This window comes from Stegastes partitus, unplaced genomic scaffold (assembly GCF_000690725.1).
Source record: "Stegastes partitus isolate 25-593 unplaced genomic scaffold, Stegastes_partitus-1.0.2 Scaffold94, whole genome shotgun sequence".
Taxonomy (NCBI): domain Eukaryota; kingdom Metazoa; phylum Chordata; class Actinopteri; family Pomacentridae; genus Stegastes; species Stegastes partitus.
In genome coordinates this window covers 800,178-824,464 of record NW_007577825.1, presented here as the reverse complement: position 1 = coordinate 824,464, position 24,287 = coordinate 800,178, and the positions used below count along the sequence as shown (strand labels likewise).

The following is a 24,287-nucleotide window of genomic DNA, read 5'->3' as shown; positions in this document are numbered from 1 at the left end:
AAAAAAAAATATAGAAATTCAACTTTTATTTTAGATTTAATTTTTTAAAAATGTTTCATGGCACTACAAGTGTGCCATATTAAACAAAACCCATTTCAGAGCTTGCTCTACTTCTAGCTGTGCTTGTGCTGTTCCCATAGAGGTGCAGGACTTTACACAGCAGTAAAAAATGAACCCACTGTGAGTAAAAATGTGACACGAAACACACCCAGAAACTGCTTGGGGTTCAGAGGGTAATAAACCTCTAAAGGTCTAAAAATATTCTCGTGTGCTTGTTTTCTACATATAAAGTTACTTTACACAAAAATAACAACATCTATTGTTTATTCTGTTAAAATATGAATATAACATGTTGTCATGTTGCAGTGGGTTTTTTGTATTCTTGACTGTAACTTTTTCATTAGCTGCCTGGCAACCAGTTTAAGATATAATCCCACATCCAACCCACTCTAAATCACTTTGGATTTTGCTAATGCTTGCTAAAAAACAAATAGCACCACTTTCATACCCATGAAGGGAAGCGATGTAAAGGAGGAGTTGGCGGCTTGAGCACTTCTGGATCCAAACGCTCCAGCTCTTCTGCCAGTCCCACAAAGGACACCCCATCGTGGGACAGCTCCTCTGGGCCCTCCACCACTCCGTCCATGCTGTCTGGGAGCCCATCGTCAATGTCCGTCTCTTCTACAACCTGAGAGAAAGGCGAGGTGGCGGTGCCGGTGCTCTTCAGAGTGGAGGAGGTGGAGGATGGGGTCATGATGTCTATGTTGACGTTGAGGTGGTGGAGTCGGTCCAGGCTGGGCTGCGGCTGGCTGTAGTGCTTCTTGACCAGCTGGATGCTGTCTCTGGGGGTGAGCGGAGTCCGCACCTTGGGTAACGTCATGCTGGTGCCCGACTGGTGGACCAGAGGCTGGGGAGGGTTGGGGAAGGGGTTGTTGGTGGAGGGGGAGCGAGACAAGAGCGGGCTTTTGGGCGTCATCATCATGGGCGACTCTGGAGAGCTCGGTCCGTGGGCCATCTCGTAAGCGGAGGATGAGGACGAAGAGGACGAAGACGAGTGAAGGCACTGAGAGCGGAACTTGCTGTTGAGCTCGTCGGAGGAGTTGTCTCGGTCGGAGCATCCCACCTGGCCCTCTGAGCCCACTAAGAACTCCGGTCCACCGGGGTTTGGACTCTCCCTGCTCCGGCCCTGAGAGAAGGCATCGTGGGCTGCGAGGTCTCCGAAGCAAATCCCTTTACTGATCTGTTCAGGAGTCCTCTTCACATCTGAGGAGACACAACATTGTCTGGTTACATCTGAGCAGGACTATGTATAGTGGAGGAAATCTAAATAAATCACAGTATGAGCATGTGATGGTTCAACACAGAAGCACCATAATAATGAAGTGGAGGGAAGAGTTTAGAAAACCTGATTTGATGGAGAGCTTTGAAAACATGCGGCTAAAAGCTTTAAACATGGTTTGAAAGTCATGCTGTGTTTTAAAAACTGCTTTACTACACTACTTATCATAACCAGACAGTATGAAGACAATGAATTGTTGGATTTTCAAATTCCAGACCGTCCTTTATCGACCCATCTGTGGCCTGCTGTTCATTTAGGAAATCTCTTAAAATCATGACAATTAAATAAAATCACTTTATTGTAAAAATTCTCCAAAAATCAACCATTTGCACTCATTATATTATGCAAAAAACAAACATAAAACATGACTATTCTGTGCTCCTTCATGCAGCAGTGAAGCCATTACTGACTCAATCAACAGTCACGTGACCAAACTTTTGGGTTGAACTGCAGGATGTGTGCACGCAGATCAGACACGGGACAAGTGTGAAAACTGAAAATGAAATTTAGGGTGTAAAATATCTATAATATCCGTAGAGTCATAATTCTTTTTTGTTTTACCAAAACTGGTAGCACCTGTAGGCATTTAGACAATCATTTTACATGTTGATTCCAGGCTTTTCCAATTTTTTGAAAAATAAGCAATGGAAGAAATTCAGCTTTTGTTGTTGCTTTTTTACGAGTTCTAACTTCATAACTTGGTTGTACAGCATAAAAGACATTTTTGTGTTCTGTACACTTGTTGTTCTGTTTCCTTAGAGGTGCAGGACTTTATATTGCAGTGAAAAATTAACCTACAGCGATGAAAAAAATGTAACAGGAGCAGAAACTGCTTGAACAGCAAAGGGTTTAGTGGTAAACAATGGATATTTAAAAGCATTCCAATACACAGCAGATGATGATGATTATTAGTCCGAACAATTCACCTGAAATTAGCATAAATGACAGTATTAGTAAATATTACCAAACAAATCCAATAGAATCTAGCATCAAAAGTGGCCCGTAATAAGGACAAACAATTAAAACAGATGGTACCAATCACTAACCACAAATGAATACAACACAACTTTAGAAATACCCATTAGGTTGTTCTGAGGCTTAAGCTCAGCCACAAGTTTCCGCTGTTGTTTGTGGATCAGCCTGGTGATGTGAGCGGCCCAGCTGGAGCTGCATCCTGCTATACACCCCGAGACAATATAAATTAAGGGCAGCACACCTGTTGCTGGGGTCTTGATATTAGAGGCGGCCCCACGCGGACCCGTCTGCCTCCAGCTGTCATCTTGGGCGGGTGGCGTACCGGGGCAGCTGGGAGGAAACAGTGGGCTGCTGGGCACCAGGTGGGTATCCATTACAGGGGAAGTGGCAGGAGATCCAGGGGATGCAGGCTTCTCTAAGAGAGCTTGACAAGAAAGGCAACACCGGTAACTCAGCCTCGTTTGAACCGCAGCTTTGGGAATAATGATACGTCAACTCTGTGCCTGTCTATGTGACCTGTTACATGTTTCCTGTAGCGGAAACAAGAAATAAAGTAAGTAAACCATGTATGTAAAGTCATGTCCTCATGCACAGTATACAGATTAAGCAATCCTGTAAGGCAAACAGCTAAAGGAGTGTTTTTTTCTTCCACAGTTGAACATCCTTCGCGAATAATCAAAATTTTAAGAACAATTTTTGCCTGACTATCTCTGATTTGCCAGAATCTCTTATAGTATGGAATATTTGTGAAATTTTATCTTCAATTAAAAGCCACTGTTAGCACATTTTTTAACACACTGGAGTTTGAGCCTAAGTTGGAACCTAAGTTTGAACCACAATATCTCAGGAACTATTAAAAATATAAGTCTTCACTGTCTCATTATGTCACAGATTCAGAGTTTGCCTTATTGGACAAGTAGATAAAACAGTCTCTTAATATGGGGGAGAGCTAAAAACATTTTAAAAAATCTCATCTCTGAGGACCCAAAAATATTAGAAAGTGTGAAAAAAAATAGTAAAAGTTGGTCAACAGGTTGTTTTTTGGAAATGCAGACAGTACTTTATATATGAGTCTAACATTTTCCAGATATCAGTTTAAAAATCCCCAATTCATGATTTAAAAAAAAAAGAAAAGCAAATCAAAGCTTGACAAGCAGAAGACCCCTGATGATTTGAGATGGAATAACCTTTATTTTGGTTTATCAATATCAAAATTGGCTTCTAATGCTGTTGTCTGAACACCTGCAGCAGAACTCACATTGTAGTTTGTCCTGCAGCAACATTATCTGCTCCGTCTGCTTCAGGTTGGCCATTTTCAGCTGCTGGTTCTCTTGCTCCATCTGCAACAGGGCATGCATGTTACATGACACACGAGTCAAAGTACTCAGTAGCATCCAGGTATTGTGAAATCAGGTAAACAATGCATCTTTGGAAAACTTTGTTTGGCCTCATCTAATCACGACTGAAAGGTTTCAAACTGCTTAATTTCAGAGATGTATAGGTTGACATTTACAAAACGGCAATTTTACTTCCCCTACTGTTTGCTACACAAACAGCTGTAAATAATAGGTGTTTCATCATAAACATCTCTTGTTCCCACAGATACCAGCTCTCACCAGGATGAGGGCTGCATCTTTACATGTCTAAGCTTACCTCTCTGAGCTTAAAGGTGACCCAGTCTTTAATCTTGGCAGCCTTCTCCTCAATAATTTTTGCCTCCTGGGCTCTGACTAAGATCTGTAGCGAGAGAAAACAGGTTTCTGTGGAATTTTTCAACGTACACTTTATGAACATAAATGGACATTTCTTTATCCGCCGGCTCCGTCCATACCTGTTTTTCCAGCTGCGTCTCTAATCTCTTTATTACAGCATCTTTTTCCTGAACCTGATTGGTCAGGTCCTGATACTTTCTGTACAGCGAGCTCTCCGACTCGCTGGTTTGTATGTTTGCAGACTTCAGCTGTTCTTCCATGACGTGGATCTGAAATGCATAATTAGAGGAGTGAACGCACAGCCACGCTTCGTTTCGTTCTGACGGGCACCAGACAAAGCCGAGAACAAAACACTGACGATACTTTTTTGCCAACTGTGATGAGAAAAAAAGCTTTCTAAGCCCTCAGGTATTTCTTGTTTTTAAAGAAAAGGCACCATTAAATTACCACCTACAGAAAACACCTGGAACAGCCAGTAATGACAGCAAATTGGTGATTAAACCCAACAGCAAGAGACAGAATGTGTGTGATGGGTATGAGGTTTCTAATCCTCAGACCGCACAGTCCTTTTGTTAAGTCCCATCAAAGGATGGCTCTTAGTGGTTGAGACCAGTAAAAAACTAAAAGTGTATATGTGGGCTTTTATAGATCCCATATTTGGGATTTCCTCATACATCATTCTGACTGTTCCTGATCTTGGACAAAGCAGCTTTACACGAAAAAAAATAAAGTTAAGGTCTGTTTTAGAGATTTTAACGGTCTTTCTTGGTGGATGCAGTTTTGCTTAAATAAATCTGAGCACATTTCGTTCAGTGACAGTGAGATGTGGCTGAAGTTGATAAGTGGTCCTCAAGGAGTGATTTGGTTTTGTCAGATCAAACAATATATAAATAAGATAAATGCACAATGGAAAAGCGCTGAATTGTTGAAGGAAAATATCACCATAGGCTTCTTGGATGTTCTAACGATGCTGCCTCAGTAGTTTTAGACATTTCTCTTCATTATGGCAGCGTTGCTTCCATCAAAGGAATTGCAGAGAAGTTTAACAAACCAGACGCTTTTAGAGGTACAAACAAGAGCGAGCACATCTAAAGTGTAAGGAATGTATAATTGTGTGGTAAAGCTGTGCAAAACCAGTGTCTGTGTGGGAATAATCAGTACAGTGAAATATCTGTCTGTAATTGTTTAAGTGTGATGGGTGTTTGCAAAGGGCAGTCTGGGTAGTAATCTTATCATCGGCCTTCATTTTCTCCTCTAAATAAAATTAAACCAACTAGCTATTTGTGGACGGCCAGATCATCTGACTGCTTGTGCTCTTTGTTCTGTAAATGATGTTAGTGAGTTTATTACTGCGACCACTTAAAGTCCCTCTCTGGTCTTTGAGTCAACCCTCATCTCAAACTCATCTCCATGTATCTAAAATACATATTTAGAAGTTTTTCCTCCCCCAAAAATAATACCTTCAAGTCATAAAGTAGCTGACATGTAACTTTCCATATCAGTCCCTGCCTTTCTTACCACTCATCCTTCTACTACTTGTTGCAGCTCGAGCACACCAGCTCACCTATGACTCTGCACAAACACTGTAAACTGCTCTACACCACACAGTGGCAAGCTGGAATGTCAGAGGATACATGTGTAAACCGGAAACTAATTCTGAAGAAGGAGAATAAAAGACTCAGGTTTGTTATGTCTGACATCCCAAAGGTTTGGATCCAGGATTTTGGAGGCTGTCATCGCTACACAGCAGTTTAAAGGTGGAAATGTAGTTCACTCACAATGTGTCTTCCAACACATAAAACAAACAAACAAACAAACAAACAAACAAACAAACAAACAAAAACAAACACTGTATGGAGATGTTCACAAGTAAAAAAAACAAGATTTTCACCTAAGGTCTACAAGCGAAGATCAGATAAACTAAACCAAGATTAGATAAGCTAAAATAAACTAAGATTAGATAAACTAAGCTAAACTAAACTAAGATAAGTTAAGATATGTTAAGATCCGATCAGATACAGTGAGATAAATTTTACAGCAGCTAGATTAAAAAAAAAAAAAAAAAAACAAGACAAGAAATACAAAAGTAGAAAACAATAAAAACAATGATAGAATAAAAACTCTGCACATCTTCACTATGTACAATTATGGCAAGATGGATAAATTTACCCATATTGTAGCACACAGTGTGTAGGTTTGTAGTGACTGAGAAGAACCAGTGTTACATTACATTGTTGCTAGAGATGCACGATATATCGGCAACCACATCGGTATCGGTTGATATTAGTGTTTTTACCGATATATTGGTATCAGTCTGATGAACAAATTTAGCTGATGTGAAAAACCGATGATTGTCTAACATCAGCACCTTCGTCTCTACATTTGATATTGCTGCTATTTCACAGATGTTTTTACTTAAATGGTCCTGGACTTGAACGTTAGATATGGTAAAATATGTTTTACTTTACGTATTAAAGAAGACTACGTGGTCTAATTTGGGCTTCTTTTGAATAGTGTTCACGTCCTCACAGTGCTTACTGCTACTCATTTTTGGGTGTGAACAAAAATTGAATATCGACATCGGTAGTATCGGTTATCGGCGATATCAGAAATCTTAATATCGGATATTGGTATCGGCCAGAAATTTGAATATTGTGCATCACTAGTTATTGCATTTAAAGGGTTATAAAATGACCAGTGTTACTGTAGATGTGTTGAAAAGCATTAAAGGTGGCCCTCTACCTGTTTCTCAGCACTCTCAGCTCGCTGGTCAGCCTCCGTCACCCTCTGCTCCAGCTCCTGCATCTGGAACGGAGACAAAAGAGGTTAAAATGGTTAAGACCATGGGCCAGCCATAGGACGGCAATTGAGTGGGTATGCGGTGGTCACGGGAACAAACTCAACTTTCATAGACTAAAAGGTGGACTCCCTCCTCTCCATAATAATTACATTTCATTCAAAGAAAAAAAAAAAATCCACAACTCACGACGACAAGTTCTGTCAACACACATCCTGCCAGCTGACAGACAGACCACCAAGCCAGGAGTCTGCCTACGCAAACACACACCTACAGATGCATGCTGACACACTTAATCCTTCATAATGATGAATGCAGTGGAAAAATTACCCAGACAAACTGCATTAGGACGCGTTTTGAATCAATAGAAGAGGTTGAGAAAGTAAAATGAAAGGAATTCACCAAGGAGGAGGGAGGCTCAACAGAACACATGAAGCACACAAAGAATAATTCTCTGTGAAATCAAATCATTTAGAGTTTAACAAGGAGCAGCACCGTAAGCAGGAGGACCTAGAATTGCCGTAGAAACAGCAGAGCGGCCCTCAGTGGAAGCTGAACATCTTTCTACTTGCTACTGCTGGTCAAACAGCACAGCGATAGAAGAATGCTCGGGTGTGTGTGCACAGGCTTGCGTCACCTTTTGTGCAAGCATGCATGCTGGTGCTTTCAAAGGCAAACACTGTGCATCCTGCACACATCTACCTCACTCTCTGTGAGCCACACACATATACGAGTGTATGCACAAAACACCCCCAAATGCTTGCACACGCACAAGCTCAACACACGACGGCCTTTTCTTCTGAGTTCAGTGACCCGGCTGAAAGGAGAACAAACATACTAATGGATTCACTCTGCTTGAGGGATGCGTTCGAATTCCTCTCGTCGTTTTTGCTTCCCTTCCCTTTGTCTCCTTCTGTCTTTCTTTCTGCCTTCTCATCACCTCCACAAAAAGCCCCCCTCTGATTCCCAGAATCCACCACTCACAACATTTGAATGCTTCCCCGCAGCCAGATTAACACTCACTGAAGCCAGAGTGCATCTGCGAGGGGGAGGCGTGGGCGGACACCGATGGTTAGCGGTTGGATGACTCCTCACCTCAAGGTCAAGAGACTTCACCGTGAGTCAAAGGCTTCACCGAACTTCAGCCGGAGGAGAGCAAACAGTGTTTTGTCCTCCGTTCGCGAAACAAGAAAAAGGAAGGAGAGGTAAAGCAAGCACTTCAGGTGAATGTAAAGTACCTCAGAGGGCACAGAGTAGGACAGATGTGGGAGGTTTAGATGAGAGGAAGTCATTAGGAAGCCTGAGCAGCTGCCACATCCTGTTTAGAGGACAGGTCAGAGGTCACAAAATGGTGGTTGGAGCTGGAGTTTTGAGAGGATGTATATACCAGAAGCAAGGATTTAACTTGATTGAAGCAAATTAAAATAACTCTGCAAAAGACAACAACAATTCACACCGAGTCCAAAGTATGTAGTAATATCAGGATCCTCGAAGCTTTGTCTCACCTTTGTAGGACTGTTAAGCAGCTTCCTTTACAGCACTTTCTGGCAGCTGTGTAAAACAAGTAGAGCGCAACATACTTATATGTATGAGTTGCTTCACGGCCTATTTTGTAAAAAACGTACCCCCACAGCCTTATCAGATGAACCCAAGCACTCCCTCATCAGCCTCACCTGTCATGTTTGAACTGATTAAATGTTGCCTCACTGCAAAAACGCTCCATCAAATTAAGGTCAAACGGTTTAGACATCAGTAAAACAAGCTCATTTGGCTGCCGGTGCAGGTAGTGAATGCAACTCGTAAAGGCTGTTCAACTGATTATAGCATCTGAACTCTGAAAATAAGATCAATAAGATGAATTTCAAGCATTTAGTTTAGCCGAGTTAATGCAAAAGAAGTCTGCAGATAGACTAAGGTGCTCAGCAAGACAAGAATAGTGACGTTTCGTTTTATTTAAGTCAAAGGATCTTGTAAAAAAAACATTAGATTTAGTTGAATCTGCAGGTTTTGTAGTAAAATTTGCATTATTTACACTACTAATGCCCATCTCTGCATCTGTTTAATACATTACAAGGTTGAAATTGTAAAAATCAACTGTCTGGCTGATTGGATGACTCAGTCTGAGCAAGCAAATGCCAGAGCTGATTGGGCTTCCATAACCTTTAAGCTATCACATATGGATACATACGCCGTGAGCTGTCATTTAATCTCTACATCTCTCTGTCTCTGCGCAGTTACTGCAGAGTCCGACTGTTAAAGCCTGAGTTGCTGAGCAGGCGTGAGACAACTATGTCGGCCATCCAGCATCTGTCAGGCCACAGTGCAACACACCAGCTTGTGCTGCTGAGAATGCTTAAAATGGCTGAGACGGGAGGTCGGGTTTCGCCGCCGCATACCAGCAGTTTAGGTTGTTACCTTGTAGGATAAACAGTGATATACTATATTTTCTCTTTTTTCAACAAATCCAATGAAACCAACAAGGACCTGATCTAACAAGTGCTGTCTGTGCAGCCAAAGACTGATATAGGTTCTCTCTCTGTGCATAGGCCACCACTGTTGTATACATGTCCTGCTGCCATAAATACTCGTAGCATGCTACATCCATGACTGGAAATAGTCCCCAACAAATAAAACTCCTCCTGTTTAAAGAACTGTTGCTGAAGGCCCAGCAACCAATTATTTTGAGACATTATTTAACTTGTGTCTTATTGATTTTTGAAACCTGGTGAAGACAGAAAGTAGTCCGTGCAAAGAAAATGTGGGATTTGTTTCTGGTCACATGGTCCATGTCAGAAAATAAACACAAATATGTGAAAACACTGCGAACTATGCAGTAATGAAATGTGGAGTGAGAGAAATAACCAGTTCTTCATTTTTGTGTTCAGGATTTTATGGGCGAGCCAGAAATTATGGCTCAATGATGCACTGGAACCACACTTTGCATGACCCCTCTCACTGATGTGTTTCAAACTAGATCACATCAGCGTTAGTGGTTCTCCTGCTCAAGTCACTACACTTAATGCAGCCAACAGTTTCCTAGCTAGGTTTGCAAATCCATCTCCCCTTAATGCCAAGACAGCTCTGTCTCCTTATTTAAATTTCCTAAGAATAATGAGGTGAAGAAGAGGCGGGTTGATTGTGTGAAGAGCCACACTGAGCCTCCAACACCTGCCTCTGCACTGACTGTTCTACTGCAGGTAGTTTTACAAACTGTGATCCCTGGTTAATCCACTGCTACTGGTGAATATCTTTCTCCCTGACCTTGGTTTACCACTTATTACGAGATTTATTCACAACAAAACTGTGTATAAAAACTGGACATAGTGAAAAGGGAAGACAATGCAGTAATAGTCGTGCATTCTGTCTAAAAGCCAGCAGGGGGCGACTCCTCTGCTTGCAAAAAGAAATCAGATAGTACAGAAGTTAATGAGAAACTTAAAATATTTCTCCTTTAATTTGTTACCTCAGTAAACACTTTTCCTATGAGTTTATGGTCTCAATCGCTAGTTTCAAGACTTTTTGAATACAGCATGGTGTCCGTTACATAAATAATGGTTCTATTTAAAGTAAATTAGACGATGCAGCAGGGTGTCTTTTAAGGAGGGCTACCTTGTGATAAACAGGTTATTTTATTGCTGTGCATAATGGATACTTTAATATGCAATCCATGGTTGACAATATTATTTCTAGATCCATCCTTCAATCTTTGCTTCTTAGTGGTAAACATTTTAATTGAAACTGAAATATAAATTAATTGTTTTTGCATTTCACACAGTTTTGCAGGCTGAGCTGTAGGGAGGCAAGCTGCCGTCCCTCTTTGTATTCGTGTGAATTCCAGGGAAGCTGATAGCACCACGAGAGGTGGAGATAAGATGAGACACAGCAGATCATCTGTTTCCCAGACAGCTAACAGATCTGTCTACAGCTAAATATTGGTTTGCTCTCGCTGTCAGAAACAAGCTGACAGAGATCTGATCCCACACTCTGCATTCAAGCCTGGTGGTATGATGATCGAGATCAGATGTGTTGTTTTGCACTTTACCACTGTTTTTCTTCACAGTCTTTTTTTGATTAGGATCTAAAAAAACTTTGTCTACTATCACACCAAACAGTAGATATAAAAGAGAAGCCATTAAAAATTGGTTTCTTCATGAAATATCTGTTTGCTGAGGCTGTCCACCTCCAACTCTTGTAGGCAACTGTTGGTTTGTAGTGTCTTCAGTTCAATCAGTAAATGTTAAAACTCCTTAAGTAAGGGGCGCCGCTGTAGCTCACCTGGTTGAGCTGGCGTCCCATGTGCAGGGCTACAGTCCCGATGTGGAGGTCATGAGTTTGAATCCCGCTCATGACCTTTTCCCACATGTCCTCCCCCATTCTTCTCCCCTACTTTCCTGTCTCTCTCTCTCACTAACACTATCCAATAAAGGCACAAAGGCCAAAACAATAACTTTAAAAACCCCTTAAGTAAGAAAATGTAACAACAGGAAACCCCAAAAATACTACTTCAAGTAACCAACACTGTCTTGATGACTGTGCCTCAATGATTATCAGTTAAATCCATTTTAAACCATTAAAAACACATTAATACAGAGAAGGGGGACGATAAGTGAGACTGATGATAAAACCTCACAAGAAGGCTAACACTTCCGTCGTCCACTTAAACACAAAATAAGTGATACAGCCGTGACATGAAAAACACACTTCTGCAGCTGAACTATAAAAAGAAGCTGATCCAAACAAGTCTCCTCATGAAAATAAATGTTTATACACCCCAACGTGAACCCGGTGACCTTTCTGCAGTCTTTCTTGCTGACTGACATCACTGGTCTGAGCCAAATAACAGTGTGTTGCTCATCGGGCCACGTGAGGCTTATGGAAGAGATTAATCTAATTTGTGCACTATCTGATTAGCCAAGTAATGACAGGAAACCTTGAAGTGGGAATACCACCCAATTTAAAAATTCCTCTGGATGAGGTATCCCTATGTTCTGGCTCTGGCTAGTAAATACATGTAAACTTTGCGGATTTATTTTCTTTCTTCTTCTAAATTCAGACAAAACTGAAGTTATTGTATTTGGCCCTAAACATGTGAGAAACACAAGTTCTAACCATACAGTTGCTCTGCATGACATTGCCTTAGCCTCCAGTACTACTACTGTGAGAAATCTTGGAGCTATGTCTGCAGGACGACCTTATTTCACGTGTCCAGTTTTGTCAGAAATAGGACTGTGGTGTATCAGAGTGATGCAGAAAAACTCGTCTGTGCATTTCTTACTTGTAGGCTGACCTAATGTAATTGCTTATTATGAGGATTTCCCAATAACTATCTAAAAACCTCAAACTGAGCCACGATGCTGCAGAGAGTGCTGACAGGAACCAACAAGAGAGCTCACATTTCTGCCATATTTGCCTTCCTTCACAGAGACCGTATAGTACCATATTATCCCAATAGAAACACATTTAAATGTCTTTGGGCCATTTTCACCTCAACTAGGCATTTTTGGTAGTCGTCCACAAGTTTCTGGTTGCATCTTTGACCACTCCTTTTGACAGAATTAGTACAGTAAAACAAAATGTGTAGTTTTCTGACAGACTTGTTTCTTCAGCACAATCCACAGGTTTTCAGTTGGCTTCAAGTCAGGCCTTTGGGAAGACCAGTCGAAAATCTTAGTTCTAGCCTAATGTAGTCTTTTCTTTACCACTTTTGATGTGTGTTTTGGGTCATTTTGTTGCTGAAACACCCAACTGCGTCAAAGACCCAACCTTTTGGCTGATGATTTCAGGTCATCTACCTTTTACGTTATTCCGTTTACTTTGTGTAAAGCACCAGTTCCACTGCTACCAAAACAGCCCTCAGAGAATAATACTGCCACCACCATGCTTGACACTAGGTTTGGGTTAAAGACCTCACCTTCTCTGTTTCAAACCCATTTCTGGTAATTGTTGCCAAATAGTTATTTTTTTGTTTTTTTTCGGACCACAGAATTTTTCTCCAGAAGGCCTTTTCTTTGTCCATGTGATCAGCAACAAACATCAGTCGAAGATGGCAGCCGTCATACCTGCTCCAGCACCGTTACAACTTTTCTTATTGTTATTTAACTTATATATATATATATATACACATATATATTTATTTCCTGTGCATTTATCCTTATTTTTATTCATTTCTTAACATTGTTTGGTGTGGAACAGTATGCAAAACATTTCACTGCAAGTTATACCATGTATGACTGTGTTTGTGATGAATGAAGACCTTGACCCGTGAACCATAAGGTGCTGCTTCTGGAGGTAGGGCTTCATTTTTTCACTGCAGCTTCTCAGCCCCATGGCAACACCAGTTGCTGTATGTATATTTTTGATCCAGCAAATTTTGTCATATTTCCAGAAGACCTATAATAAATATAAGAAAGAACCAAAAAGCATGATTGTCTTTTTGTGACAAAGACAAATGGGTTTTGATATTTCCATCACAGAAAACTAGGAGTTATGGGCATCATTGGTAACTCAAGACTGCCATGATATACGTGGTCCTGACAAGGTGATGTAAACTTTTGTTCACTCCTGCGTACGCAACTATTGCGAGTAACAAACTTTGTGTCTTCTCGCTCCTGTACTTTGCATTTTGTGGACCTTGCAGGCCTCTCTTGATCCACTCTCCCCTCAACACAGTGTGGTATATTAAAGCTTGCATAATGTTGTCGCCTTAAAACCTCCATGAAGGTTTGTAAGTATCTTACTTGTCCATGCAGCCAGTACGCTTCAAGAGCAGCAACGTGCATGCTTGGGAATAGTGTGCATGTGATACCAATCTACTGCACATACATGGAACAGAGACCTCCAAATGGACTAGAAAGTAGAACAATAAAAACAACTATGCATCCATAGTGTTTGCTGTTGTGCATCAAGACTTAGGACTCAAGGAACAACAATAACAACAAATATCAGTCTGTTAATCCACTACTTTGACCAGCAACTACAGGAAATATAGCAATATAGTCTTCATTCATGGTGCCCTGAGGACTAATCATAATTAATTCCCTGATTTTTCCTCTAATATAACCACTTAGTTAAGTTGCACTTTAATTTGGTAAACTCATCCATGACTCAGAATTAAATGTAATGAACTTTAGTGGATGTAGAGGAAATCTTTTTAAACGAAGAGCTGGGCAGGTTTAGCTAAGTTTTCAGTCTCCAAATTATTGTTTTCTGTTCTTACGTTACTCCTGCACCAAATATTGTCCTCAGTCACCTTTCAGATCTCTTCTTTAGTTGTTTGTGCACGGGGGAAGTTTCAGCTTTTACAGGCTAACTGCTGACCAACACAGATTACACTCTCCCAGTCTGTAAATTCTTAAATAGAGTAATCGTCCTGTTACACTCCTCACAAGGCAAATGGGGCATCTCTTCTCCCTCTCGTCTCTCTCTCAACTTACAGTCAGCCTCTGGAGATAAATGCCATGTCACAGGCAACCACGTCAACTTCTTCTTCTTCTTCTTTTTTTTTTCATGTTTTTCCATACCAAAGTGGGTCAATGCGTAAAACACTCCTAACTTGGCAAGAGTGGAGATGAAGAGCGTGAAGCAGTCTTTCCTAACAGCAATAACATGACGAAATGGTAGTCACTCAGCAGCCTCCCCCTTAAAGAAACTCAGCACGGGCCTCCACTTAAAAACTCTGCGTGTTTGTGTGTGTCAGACTGTACAGTATGTGTGTGTGTGTAAATGAGAGGAGTGAAAGAAAAAGCAAGAGATTAATCGGCCTTTTCACAGAACACTAATGCTTTTGGCAACACGGCCAAAAAGAACATTTAACAACAAATGTGTCTTTTTATAAGACACAGAAAGAAAAGAAGAGTTTTTGAAAAGTTTAAACTCCCCTTTGTATTCTTGGCATCATGGCTGAAATGAAAATTTACTAAATGAGACAGTAACTGTACACAAACGGTGGTTGTTTGCACAAGTGTGTGCATACACACAGCGATCTTTAATAAGGGAAAGCATGTTGTGACTAATGGCTTTAGAAGCAGTTAAGGGAAAAGGCTGGCACTATTCTATATTCCTCTTGCGTCAAAAAAAATACCATGAAATCAAAAATCAACAATGCGTTAATAATCAACCCGCCTGACTTCCAATCCCTGTCAGTCTCCAGAACATTTTGTCCTAATGAAGATGTAAATCTTTCAGAAAGTAAGCTGGGCGCTTTAGCTTTCAGTAACAGTTACACAAAAATGGAAAAAATAAGTACTTTTTTTTGGATTCTACTTCCAGCTGTGGACTGATGTTTGGTCCAACAAGTGTGTAAGACATATCCATTAGCTTGAGAATAAGGATTATTTTAGACATGCACTATTTTCTGTTGCAGTGACAGCATGTGAAGGTGCCAGCTTCCTGTCTGAATGAGCACGCTGGTCATTTTTCTTTAAAAGTCACAGTGGCGGTCTTAGAAAGTTGGACCTAGTAGCGCTTACATATCACTTTCAGCACGGCACAAATCTGAGCTGCATGCAGTCGCATTATCGGACAGACATTTTACAAGAAACATGGTTTAGTCGTTACTTTAATGGTTAATGAGGTCATGCTCAATATATAAATATAGGAACACATCCATGAACACAATAATTGGGCTATATCCTGCTGAGGGACTTTAAAACAGGAAAAATCACAGACACACACAAAATACTTAAACATATTTTGGCTTTAGCAAACACATCGACTTTTGCAGTAGCCTAAAATAATATCCTGACAATTGTGATGGTGCGAAGGACTCCGTCTGAGAAGCAGCTTAAAGAGCCCTCGTTATGCTGTTTGGGTTTTTCCTTTCCTTTAGCGTGTTATAGTTTGTTTTGTGCATGTAAAGCTCTGCAAACTTTTGGAGTTTACGCCAAAGGGAGCTCATCTTCCACAGTGCTCCTCATTGTCCTAAAACGCCTTGTTTGCAGTCCGGGCTTCTCTTCTGTTACTTATTTACGTCATCATGCAACACATTTGCATAACTCCTGCCTGGAAGCTACTTTGTCACTCCCTCAACCAAAGCATGAGCAGCTGCCTTGCAATCTACCATTGTGTCCTCGTTAGAGCCGCTTATTTTAGAGTTGTGTCATCTTGCCTCTCTGCACAGAGATTTGGGGTTACAGTATCTAACCAATGTTGTCTTGCTTTCAAGGGCCCAGTCAGATCAGATTGGGATCTTCAGGAGGTGGCCTTAGTGAGACAGGAGCTAAATTGGAGTGTTTCAGGCAGATGGTGAGAAGAAGTGCTTTAGCAATGCACAGTATCTGAAAAATATGTGGGTAGCATGTGGCCATGTAAGAAAATTCTAGTGGACCCCAAAAATAAAACCACAAACCTGTAAATGAGCACATTGTGGGCTCTCTAAGACAGCTCACCTGTCTAAAAAGAAGACAAGAAGTCAGTGTGACTGGCTTTCAGATACCCTAATCCATGTTAATAAGCTTCCTTTCAGGTTTAGCTCTTTGTTTGAATCTGAATATACAAACCAATCATGTGCATGGAAAATATTTTACACATAACAGTGACCACTGTCTGAACAAAGCCACTTTAACAGACTATGGATGATGACAGTATTACAGGTCGTATCTCTGAAAAGGGTTTTCAGACTTAAGTGCCACCTTATGTTCCTGTCCAGTCTGAAGTCATCTACAGATTTACACTGATCAATCAATAATGCATCTACGTAGCAGCTCCTACCCAACAAGAGCAGTTAACTAAATATTGTCCACAGAGGTCAAACAAATGTGCAATTTTCAGCGTTTTTCCTCAAGATCAAAAGGACTTTCTTGTTTTTTTTCAGTCCCAGCTGCTATTTGGCAGGGTTTTTTGCACCAATTTGTCATTATTTTACATGAATTTTTACTCTTAATCTTGCCTGCAAACATCTGATTCACCACTTGTGTCCTCAACCCGTGGTGAGCCCAACACCAGACCTATTTATTTGATTTGCTGAACAAATCAGGGATCTGGAATGCGGCTACATATTTCTGATAACAAAGAAACGTGGCATCCATTGTAATGTTCTGGATCATTGGTTTGAAGAGTTTTTAATAGTCGCTGAACAACAGCGGAGGTCCACAACAAAGAGATACACAAGATGTTGGCTGCACGCTTGTTAGTTTGGTGGCGACTACAATCATCTGATGGAGGCTGCCAGGTTGTGTTTATCCTCCTCTGAGATTATTGTAGTGGGCAGACCCTTTATTAATGACTTTCTAAATGCTAGTCTGTGTGCAGGCTGAAAGAGGAGCTGGTGGTCTGACAGAACCTGACGGAGGACACAGCAGGCAGTCGTCCTGCTCTTATCAGCCACGGGGTTATGTTTTGACCGTAAACATCCTGCTGACGGACTGAATGAAAACTCTCTCGCTCAGGAATCACAGATGATACAGAGAGCGAACCACTGTGACAAACAAAAGCAGCTCTGAGTTATCTGGACCTAAAATACTACCCCTTGTAAATCAGCCGAAAACAGCAAAAAAAAAAAGTAAAGACGGGAAAACAGATTCCTGCTACTAAACTCACTTGTTCCTCCAATCCAAACACTTCCACTCCTCTACCAACAAATCTTCAGAGCTGAACTGAATCTCCCGATGACAGCTGATTACTTTCCAAAGTGTCTGGTAGTCAGGCTTTACAAGAGCCACAGTTTTACAAGCATTTGGCCGGCGGCTGGCGGTTCTTTCCCCCCAACTTGAAGGGAAGCACCAGAAGTGATGAGTTAAATGTTAAATATTCCTTTTGGCTGAAACTGTAGCCAACTTCTGATGACACACGATGAGCAGGGCCGAGTGTTTACCAAATAAGCTGAGTAATCTCATCTGTCTCTGCTCGCACACATAAACACACAGTCATCCACACCTGTATTTCTAGCTGATCCGCATGCTTTAATTGCTTCCACGTGCACAAAACACTGCCGCATCAAAAGAGTACGACAATGAGGCGGCGGGATCTGCGCAGTGTCTGTTCGAAATATCCAACAGCACGTCTTATTTTAGAGATGAAAGTGGCGTGACAAGTTTAAACTCCCACAGTAGTGCTATTGTTCAAACGGCCACAGATCCAGATCGCACTCAACTATTTGTGTCAGATCGTGGCCAAATCAAATCATCGTTTCAAACATGTGATGCATCCAGCAGCTCGAGCCAAACAAAACGGGCAAAAGTCAAATCCAGTTGACTCTTATGCTTGTGTACGTTTTGTTAAACCTTAGTCACTAAAATGGCTCTGAAGCCGAAAACCCATTATTTAGCTTTATGGCAGAGCTGCCAATTTCTCTTTCACAAATTGCTCGTTGGCGTTTTAAGTGTAACAGTTACGGTTAGACTATGGCAACAAAAAAACTGGTCAGTGTTTGTTCTGACTCTCAGCTGCAGGCAAAAGTTTCAGCAGAGGACGAGCTCTTAACCCTGTGAACCCCGAGCAGTTTGACATCTTTACTCACTGTAGGCTCGTTTTACTCTGTAACACAAACTCTTGCACTTCTATGGAAACAACACAGCCATGGTGGCAACTCAAAAACATACCTTGTGCACGTAAACAAAACTACAATACTAGAAATACTAAAAAAGTTCAAATTGAATTTCTTTGATGAAACTAAAAAAACTTGCAATCAAAAGTCTCCACAGGTGTCACTTATACTAGAAATAATGGTGGCTCTACATCATATTGATATTTTACTACTTATACTTTTAATTTGTTTCCATATTTATCCCCCATCTGCTCCGTGTAAACACAGCCTGCAGTAAAGCCATGAAGAAGAGTTTTTGTCACATGACTGTTGTTTGGAGGGAAGTCACTCATGGCTTCCAGCTGCATTTTTTTGTTTTTAACAACTCATGTTTGCACAAAAGCTGTATTTCTGCAGAATTTTTTAAACGAGCGTCGTAGAATTAAAGGATTTCAGAGAAATATCATGATTTTAAAGGCAGATTTTTACAGTTTTTCCATTGAAGTGACACATAACAGATGGAGTAGCTCCTGAACTGTCTGAAAGTTGAAAATCTGACAATTCCTTCTGTTTTTATAGTTTCTCTCTGTGATAAATGATGCAATTTTAAAAAACATTACATGCTTTTCTAACCCGCCAGCGGGTTTTGGAGTTCGGAGGGTTAAATAAATCTCTTCTTTTTTTTTCAGGGTGCCTGGCTTCAGATTTTTAAGAAGCTCAGAAAATTGTTCCCATCAAACATTTCCCATCTGGTTCGGGTATGTTCAGGAATCCCCCCAGGATCCTCCACGTGTGTTTCAGATTTTGGTTGTATGAAGTTTAGAATACAGTGGAACACATATTCTACTGTGCACAAGAAGTAGTTTGTGTGGAGCAACCTGATGTGCACATCTCTACTCGGCAAAAACTTAAGCTTGAACTTGTAGAAAATCAAGGCAGCCATTTACCCACTTTCATTTTAGATAAGTATACAAATCCTGAGTGTGAATCTATGCACTATTTATTGCCTCTTACACAATGGAATGAAAACATTTGTGTTCACGGTATGTAAGTTAAGCTCCATCACTGTGCGACTCTACACCTGTAACAGATGATGCAAAATCACAATAATGACGTCCAAAATCTTAAATTGCAGCTTCCGTGTGCAACCTCGTCTCGTCATACTACCCATGATGCTTTTCTCTCTCACCTTCTCCGCCAGCAGCTCTCGGATTTTGCCCGCCTGTAGCCGGAACCTGAGCAGCTGCATCTCAAGAGCGACGCAGCGTTTCTGCCAGTCCACGCTGGCCGCCCCGACGGCTCCGGCACCGCTGCTCTCCAACACGTCGGCCATGGCGAGGACTCGGGACTCGAACTGGACTGAAAGACAGAAAACACAAATCTGCCTGTGACTTCCTGTCCGTATGGTTTGAGGCAGCTGGTAAGAATGTGGTGCATTAACTTGAAAAGAAGGCAAATGACACGTATTACCCCGAACAGGAGGAACAAATAAATTCTATGATGGCATTTCCTTCAGCAGTTCTGTTTTCATTTACAGCCAAAAATGAGAAAAAGGCAATTTAAGCTCTAAAAATGCTCTTTTCTAACCACACTTCCTATGATTCACTGAAGAAACGTGAGTAACGCAAACACTAATGATGAGTGCACGGTGACACAGGTTTAATGAAAGTTTCCTCTCACTTTCTGTGGTGCTTGGTGACGCAAAACCAAAGAAGAAACACGCTCGGTAAACAGAAACAAACGCAGGTCTTAAAGGGGATCACCTCAGCCTTTCTTTGCTAGTCGTCTCTCCACATGCCCACACACACTGAACAAAACCCCAGCAGGGAGGCTGTGTGTCGGTGGGGGAGCTGGTTCATGCGTGCCGGCTCCCAGGCCTGCCAGCCACAAAGCAGGTCAGCGCTCTGCTTTTTAGCCAAATTACCTACTAACCCAATCCCCTGCTCTCTCTCTCCCCCCACCTTCCCCACGCAATCCCTTCTTAATTACAAGGAAGGAGCGAAACGGGATCCTGCACGGCACAATAGTGTCTTTCTGCATGACAGTCCCATCACGGCTCCAGAGGGGGGGCCGTCAGCTCGCCTCGGCAAAAGAAAGGAGGAAAGAATGTGTGACAATGAATGGGCCCAGCGCTGAATGTGGGAAACTGGGGCGCTGGAGTTATTTTTACCTGAGGAGGAACGACTAGTGTCTATTTTTCTCTGGCAGGATCCTCATTCACAAAGGTTAACGTTCCCACTGTGTGAACTTGATAAAAGTGTAATTATGTCGAGATAAAAGCAGCCGTAACAACAGGACAGCTTTGACCTTGTAACTCGCAGAAGCCCAGCGGTGATGGTGAGATGTGAGCAATTTTTAGAGAACGCTTGCAAATCAAAATGAAACCAAATGAGGTTCGAGGAAGTTAGAAACGCTTAGTGTTCAGACAGAAAGACCGACAGACTCAGAGTGCAGCCAGACACCGTCAGCAGAACAGCAGACGTTCAAAGTCCAGCAACTATAACTGCACCATGGCGCTCCCTACAATTAGCATGCTCATAAATACAGGCCTAGCAAACAAATTACAGAAGTCATGCATGTGGAGGTTTCGCCAGCCAACCGCTGTACCCAGGCTGGACAGCCAAGGTCCATCTACCAACATCTCCCTCTCTCTCTGGGGCAAACTCGGGGGTATGAAGGTCAAGTAAACCCGGACGCCAGTGTGGGGAAGCGGTGGGATCAGGCAGCTTGAGAAAAAAAAAAAAAAAAAAGCCCGTCTGGGTCACACTGCAGCAAGTCAGGACAGACGAGGCCGGGCCCTCCTGCAGGAGCTGCAGCAGCTGGGTGTAAACACACCATTTGCTGGTTAAACACACTCAGCACTCCAATTTCTTTAGCTCTCCTTGCTTGTTGGACTCAGGAGGGTTGTTACGGTTCATGGTAAACTGTGCCAGGAACCCAATTGATTAATCAGCAAGTGTAAAGTTAAACTTTCTACTGAGCAGACCGAGGGAGGAAGGCAACCAAAGGTTACAGAAGGTCACAACTCCTCTCTGCCTCTGGGTGCACAAGGATAAAATCAACCCCACAACACCCGCCTGTCAAGAATGAGATCACTTTAACAGTGTGTGTGGGAGTAATACGGACCAATGCAAATTAAACTGCAGCCATTTTCTCCTTTAGCTTGAGTATAACCCTCCATTGTGGGATGAGTAAAATAAATGCAGCCTTCCACTGTTATATATGATCAGATAAACACCGCTCTCTCCTGCTGTATCTCTTCTAGTGTGTGCCAGTGCTGGAAACATTCAGGTGGTGAGGGAAGAAGAAGAAAAAAAAAAGCCAAGACAACAAAAACAAGCTTTCAAGGATCTGCACGGTAGATCCATGTTTGGTAACACTTGGGCCACCCAGAGCGGACGGGCGGGGAGGTGCCTGGGAGAATCATAGCCCAGAATGGTGAGTCCTCTCCTGGCTGCAGACAGACACAAGGTCCCTGGGAGCTTCTCTACTTCCATCTAGCTGCAAGAGTTTGCACACAGGCCCCGGCCAGAGCAAACACTGGGAAAGACGACTGAATGGAAACGACACCGCAACGATCCCAGCAGGATCGTTTCTACGGCTGCCACTGCAGACGGCTGCTTTCCACTGACAGTTATACAGCATTGCTCCTCAAGCTGAGTGAGATTTTATACCCAGCAAGGAGAGCTTTTATTCAAAGCCTGAAAGCTATCACAGATTGTAGTAAAACAGTTTGGATGGGACAGCGTGTGATGTTCCTTTCAGGGTTTCTGAGCGCACCGTCCGGCAGAAAAAGGCCGAGCGGTGTGTGGACGAGGAGAGGACGTGTCCAAGTCTCCAGTCAGTCCTTCCTCTGACTAGAACCTCCTTCATCACCGCGTATTCAAACACACACAGTCGTAACTCTTCGGTGCTTGCTTACCAGAGACACAGACAGACGCAGATGGAGATGCACAGAGATTGGAAACAGACACGTGCACACACACACACTGACACACTGCTGAGCGTGCAGCTGTGGTGATGTAAGTGATTAGGTGGTTCAGTGATATCATCCCCACCAGACATTTTCAAATCCCCACTGTTGTTGTCTCTCTGCTGAGGTCCAACTTGGCTTCCCCTACATTTTGGCATCTCCTCCCCCCTCAGATTGAAAAAGACTCCCATCAGACAGCACGGGAGCCTCGCGCGTAAATCTGGGTCAGCCGCTGCCGATCCGTGTCAGCGTGGCAGATCTCGAGAAAAGGTGACACGGACAAATTATCCGAGTGCACGAGGAGTCAAGTGTGGGTGTGTTAAGTATTGCCTTATCTCCTCCTCCTCCGCGGCCTCATGTGTTTAACAAAGAGGGGGGACCTCTGTCGACTCCCATCCGGTCAAGTAGGCCTCACACTTTTGTTTAAATTAGGGCCTCACTATTTTGGTCCCATTTTATGGCTACAGCTGGGACACACTCCCGCAAATAAAGGGGGAAATCTCCAGCGCAGCTTCACATTTCTTAACCTGTGACCCCCACTCGGAGAGGTTTAAGTCGCCGGGCGCAAAAGGAGAACGTTTTAAAAACATAAATAACAGCACTCGTCCCAGCTTTTGTAGTTATCCTGCAATAATTCACACTCAAAGGGTCATTTTAACCGAGCCGTTACTCAGATTAGACATTTAAAACACTGCAGAGGCCAAAAGAAGTCTTCTGAGCAAAATCAGGAATATACCATCTCTTCATTCTCCTCCCCCATTTGTCTCCTTATCTGTCTCCCTCCTCTTCTTTCACTCACTTTCCATCATCCCACACTTCTTCCCTCTCCTCCTGCAGCACCTTTCCCACCCTCCTCCTCTTCCTCCTCCTTCTTCCCTCCACATCCTCTCCTCCTCTAACCTTTCTTGCCAAACCTGCAGCAGGTTAATGACAGGCCTCTGCAAACTGACCACACTCATTATCAGTCTCAGCTTTAAACACAGGCCCCGACATTCCTCTGCACTGAGGTGTAAACATCTACCTCTGCAGCCCTCCTGTCCTGTGCGCGCAGTTTTCAGCCTCCAGTTGCACTGCAGGGCATTGGAGAGAAGGGCATGAGTTATAGCAAGAGACACCCTTAACTATACAGTGTGCGTGAGTCCATATATCAGCGTGAGAAAGTGTTAAATCACAGCTGCTGAGGAAGTCAGATTGGAGATGTCATGCAAAAAAAAAAAAGACAATTACGCACACTAAATGTTGCTTTAAAGCCATGCAAATGCAATGCAGCTTGTGTTTTTTTCCATCTTATTCCACATGCACGTTTCATTTTGCTATGATAAATGTTGTTAGTGGGTGCGCAATGGCAAAGACTTTGGCACAAAAAAGGCCACAAGCAACAGGTGTGCGCACCGCTTAGCAGAATAGCAGCAACCGTCGGTCAGCGAAAAAAAAATAAAAAAATAGAAGTTCAGGCAGGCATCTCTCAAAATACACAGCAGCACCGGCGTCTTTTGTCCCCAAACAGCCTCCTGAGATAAATTTATCCTGCGGCCACGTCCAGTTAAACCACAACGAGAAGCTGCGCGCAGCCAGATAGAAATCAGAAGAGATCAATCGCAGCCAGTTCGGTTCCAGTCCGGAGCTACTTTACCTTGTGACTTTGTTGTGTCTCTTTCACCCCCCTCTCCCTCCTCCTTCCTCCCCCGGTCGGTGTTTCTCCGCTCACGGACACCTTCCCCGGTAATTCTTGGCGATCATAACTTCTCCTTCACCGCTTCGACTTTCACTTGTCCTCGCTCATTCATTTCTTGTCGTGTGTTTTCATGGCCCGTCCCCCGCCGCCTGCCGCTGCTGCTGCTGCTGTCCTTCGCTTCCCTTTTGAGCGCAGACTTCAGTGAAACTCACTCACGGCTCCATTCAACAGACTCATCCCATTTTCCTTTAAAGGGCCGAATGTGGGATCAAATTTCTCCAGGAGTCAGGCCTTCCCCCCCTCACCACCACCACCTCCACCTCCTCCTCCTTGTGCGCAGGAGCCGCTCAGGATA

The 24,287-nt window shown here is 42.6% G+C and overlaps 1 protein-coding gene across 1 annotated transcript in view; it reads right to left on the bottom strand.

Moving 5' to 3' along the window:
- The window catches only part of plekhh1 (pleckstrin homology domain containing, family H (with MyTH4 domain) member 1), a 53,560-nt gene extending 29,532 nt beyond the window's left edge, over positions 1–24,028 (bottom strand). Inside the window, exons 1-8 of the mRNA XM_008277304.1 lie at positions 23,891–24,028; positions 19,474–19,643; positions 6,769–6,831; positions 4,146–4,295; positions 3,968–4,051; positions 3,573–3,654; positions 2,556–2,738; positions 509–1,263 (exon numbers count right to left, since the gene is read on the bottom strand). Coding sequence (XP_008275526.1) covers positions 509–1,263; positions 2,556–2,738; positions 3,573–3,654; positions 3,968–4,051; positions 4,146–4,295; positions 6,769–6,831; positions 19,474–19,617 — 1,461 coding nt within the window. The 5' untranslated portion in view covers positions 19,618–19,643; positions 23,891–24,028. The remainder of the gene's footprint in view (positions 1–508; positions 1,264–2,555; positions 2,739–3,572; positions 3,655–3,967; positions 4,052–4,145; positions 4,296–6,768; positions 6,832–19,473; positions 19,644–23,890) is intronic.
- Between the last annotated feature and the right edge of the window lie 259 nt (positions 24,029–24,287).